This window comes from Carcharodon carcharias, chromosome 8, assembly GCF_017639515.1.
Source record: "Carcharodon carcharias isolate sCarCar2 chromosome 8, sCarCar2.pri, whole genome shotgun sequence".
NCBI lineage: Eukaryota > Metazoa > Chordata > Chondrichthyes > Lamniformes > Lamnidae > Carcharodon > Carcharodon carcharias.
This window is the reverse complement of record NC_054474.1, coordinates 63,337,335-63,341,227: the sequence shown is the minus strand read 5'-3', so window position 1 is coordinate 63,341,227 and position 3,893 is coordinate 63,337,335. Positions and strand designations below refer to the sequence as shown.

General features: G+C 37.5%; 1 protein-coding gene across 1 annotated transcript; it reads left to right on the top strand.

The window, feature by feature from the left end:
* Positions 1–360: 360 nt before the first annotated feature.
* Positions 361–3,361, top strand: tlr22 (toll-like receptor 22). Its single transcript, XM_041193110.1, has one exon. The coding sequence runs from the start codon at positions 363–365 to the stop codon at positions 3,231–3,233; it is 2,871 nt and encodes a 956-aa protein (XP_041049044.1). The 5' UTR covers positions 361–362; the 3' UTR covers positions 3,234–3,361.
* The last annotated feature ends 532 nt before the right edge of the window (positions 3,362–3,893 follow it).

The following is a 3,893-nucleotide window of genomic DNA, read 5'->3' as shown; positions in this document are numbered from 1 at the left end:
GTCAAGTGGTTTTGAGTACTATCAGTGCAAAAATAGTAGTATTGCTCGGGTAATGCCGAGATCTATTAGATTTGCTTCCCTCAAACCCAACTATGTTGTTAATCGCTTATGGTAATTCAGCTCGTTTTCCCCTCTACATAAACCAGGTGATAAGTAATATACAATAGGATTCAGTTTCCACAAAAGGAATATCCTACTGTGGTAAATATAGGAATTTAGAACAATTGCTTGAATCTGAAGGCGCGCTATTTAAATAGTAAAATTCGTCTCGCTCCTTAAATGCGGAAGAACTGGCCGAAAGGATCTTGAAAATTAGTGCAAGAATTTAGGGAGTGGTTCAGTTGCAATTGCGTAAGTTCTTTATGCACTGTAGCCAATTGAACCGAAAGTATTCACAGATCGCCGTCTTAACCATGCATTTTACTGAAGTTTTATTAGTTTTAGTTTCCTTTCATCTTGATTTAGAACTTCAAGTTATGAGTTTCTCGCTGCATGATTGCCAAGTACATGGCTCCTTACTTGTTAGCACAAATTTGAAAGTATTATGTTACAAGATGAACTTGGACATGGTCCCACGGTACCTTCCAACCAGTACAAAAAACCTGGATTTGTCCGAAAACAGAATGGCGAGTCTGCAGAAATCCAGCTTCGATCACTTGCCGCAACTGCAAGTATTGAACATTTCAAAAAACAGCATTAGTGATATTGCGGAGGAGACCTTCGGGAGCGTAAAGAATCTATCTTTCCTGAATCTTGGTTACAATAGGCTAACCGCATTAACCAAAAGCATGCTGAGTGGCTTGGGGAATCTCACAACATTGTTATTGAACAACAACATTATTCAAACTATCGAACCTGATGCCTTTGTCAGCTTGATAAATGTGAAAACCATCAATTTAAACTCTAACATGTTAAATCGTTTGGAGGAAGTGAGTTGTGTATTTAACGCCGTTGCTGCAGAAAAATTGCAGATAGGAGACAATGGTTTGGTTAATTTCTCGACCCAGAGTATCTCTTTTGTGTCGAAAACGCTAATGGAATTGGACATATCGAAGAATCCTTTCGCAGTCTGCAATATAACAACTGGTGTTCTGGGCAATCTCCTTTCTCTGGATCTCTCATTTGCCGGAGGCAATCAATCGGTCGTGTTGCACGTTGAAGATGGATCTTATTTAAAAGGGATGAAGAAATTAGCTTTAGGAGGAATTCATATGCCACCATCAGAGATACGGGCGCTCCTTGTAAGCATAAGAAATGTGTCACTGGAGGATATTCAATTAAACAATTTGCAATTGCAGGCGACAAATCTCCTCCTGTTGGAAATCTGCATTTTACACCAACATTTAAGTGTTTTAAATCTGACCGGAAATAGTCTCAACCCCTTGAATGGCGATGTCTTTAGTGCATGTGTACGCTTAGAGGACTTAGATTTATCAAAAAATAAATTAAGAGATATCTCAAGCTCTTTATTCAACAATTCAGTTGCTTTAAGACTATTGTCCCTAGCTAACAACGAACTTACCGTGATTCCTAAAGCCATTTTGGGCACCTGCAATTTGGAAAGCCTGGATCTCAGTTTCAATCAAATTGACCGTATTGATTCTCACGATTTCACTACCCTTGATAAACTCAAACAGCTGTTTCTTGTCGGAAATAAAATCACTCAAGTTGCATCATCTTCATTTTCTGGGCTTCTTCAATTAACTGAACTACAGTTGGGCAATAATTATCTGCTAGAAATAGCCAACTTCTCATCCAGTCTGAAGAGGCTGAAAATTCTTAATCTTAATTGCAACAAACTGAATGTTATTAAGCAGCACACATTCAGCCATTTGCAGAATTTGCGTCATCTCAATTTGATTGATAATCAGTTATCCAATCTGCATAACGAAAGCTTTGATGGGCTTTCAAATCTAGAACAATTGCTATTGGGATCCAACAGACTAACGGTTGACATTCTAAGAGGTCATGTATTTTCACCAGTTAAGTCCTTGGAGGTACTTCAACTATTTGACAACTTTCTCACCTATCCGTCTTCAAAGAAGCTAGACAGAGCACCGTTTACTTCGCTGAAGTCCTTGCACTACCTTGCGATAAATAGCCAGGGTCATAATGGTCTCCAGCATTTCCCTTTAAATTTCCTAGAAGGACTACATTCTTTGAAGGAGCTCCATGCAGGAAATATTGTCATTAATTATCTTGATTCCGATACTTTTTACTATGCGCCAAACATTTCTTTCCTGGACTTGAGCAGCAATGTTTTCCAATCCATTAGTCCTAGTCTGCTTCTGCAATTACCTGCCTTAACTGAACTTCATCTCAATAAAGTCGGGTTGCAGAATCTAGACTTCCTGAAATATGTAAGGCTGATCAATTTGAAACTCATAAGGGCTACGGGTAATCAAATTGGTCTTGTAAACCAAGCACAGATCGAAGCAGTACCATCACTCACATTTTTGGACCTTAGGGACAACCCTTTTATGTGTGCGTGTAATAATTCTTGGTTTCAAAAGTGGTCCCTTTCAGGCAATAAAACTCAAGTGATATACTTCGATCGGTTCACATGTACTTACCCACCTAATCTTAAAGGGACGAAACTGATTAATTTTAATTCAAATTCTTGTGTTGTCCATTTTGAGTTTCTGTTCTACATTTCATCATCTACAGTCATAATACTGACAATAATAGTAAGTTTTACCTATCATTTTTGGAGATGGCATGTTGTATATGCATATTACCTCCTCTTAGCATTCATTTATGATAATAATCGTAAGACAGGACGAAACAAACGCTACAAGTATGATGCCTTTATTTCTTATAACGCGCATGATGAGCACTGGGTACTAAACCAGCTGTTGCCCAATCTGGAAGGCAACAATGAATGGACATTATGTCTCCACCACCGAGATTTCGAACCTGGGAGACCGATCATTGATAATATTGTGGACAACATTTATCAGAGCAGGAAAACAATCTGTGTAATCAGTCGCCACTTTTTGGAAAGTGAATGGTGTTCCGCAGAAATTCAGGTGGCGAGTTTTCGGCTTTTTGATGAACGGAAAGATGTACTGATTTTGGTGTTTCTAGAGGACATACCGTCCCATCAACTTTCCCCATATCACAGAATAAGGAAACTGGTGAAAAAGACAACGTATTTGCAATGGCCTCAACATCAAGAGGAGACATCTTTGTTTTGGCATAAACTTCGTATAGCATTGAAAACTGCCAAATAAAATGAAAGCCGCTTTCTTTCTGGGATTGACTCAGATCGCCAGTGTTAGTCACCACTAAACATTTACTCTCTGCATTGTTTAATACGGGAACAAAAAAGATTATAGAATAAAATACAAATGCTATCAAACTTTATTAGCTAATGTTGAAGTCTTTGTTAAACGTCCCTGTCTAGCAGCATTGAAAGTACTCTCATTACTGGACAGTTGCAGTTCAAAAAGACTGCTGTCATTAAAGATGGGCAATATATTCTGGTATCACCAACACCAGGAATGACTTTATTTTTAAAAGTAACGAACAGACGATGCAGCAAGTTAATATTATTGTTGAGATACATGAAGCTTTGTGTGCTACTAGGGAATTTTTGTTAATCTTAATGTTAGATGTATTTATAGTTAGTTCTTGTTGTGCCTAAACCCAACAGAACGTATAAATAGATACTTGCAAAATACTAATTCCTCTTTTTCAAGTAATAATTTCCATTATGACTATCCCAATTTTAGTTACAAGCAAGTCTAAGGTTTTTAATTTATTTCAATGGCTTGAATTGTGAAACTCATCAAATTGATCAAAGGAGGCTGCTCAAATTACAATGATTTAGACAAAATATGTAAATTGACAAATGAATGGTAGATTAAATTTAATTCAGGCCAGTGTAAGTA

Bases quoted from the DNA above. Each gene is read 5' to 3' on its own strand.
- tlr22 (XM_041193110.1), top strand. From the start codon at position 363: ATGCACTGTAGCCAATTGAACCGAAAGTATTCACAGATCGCCGTCTTA.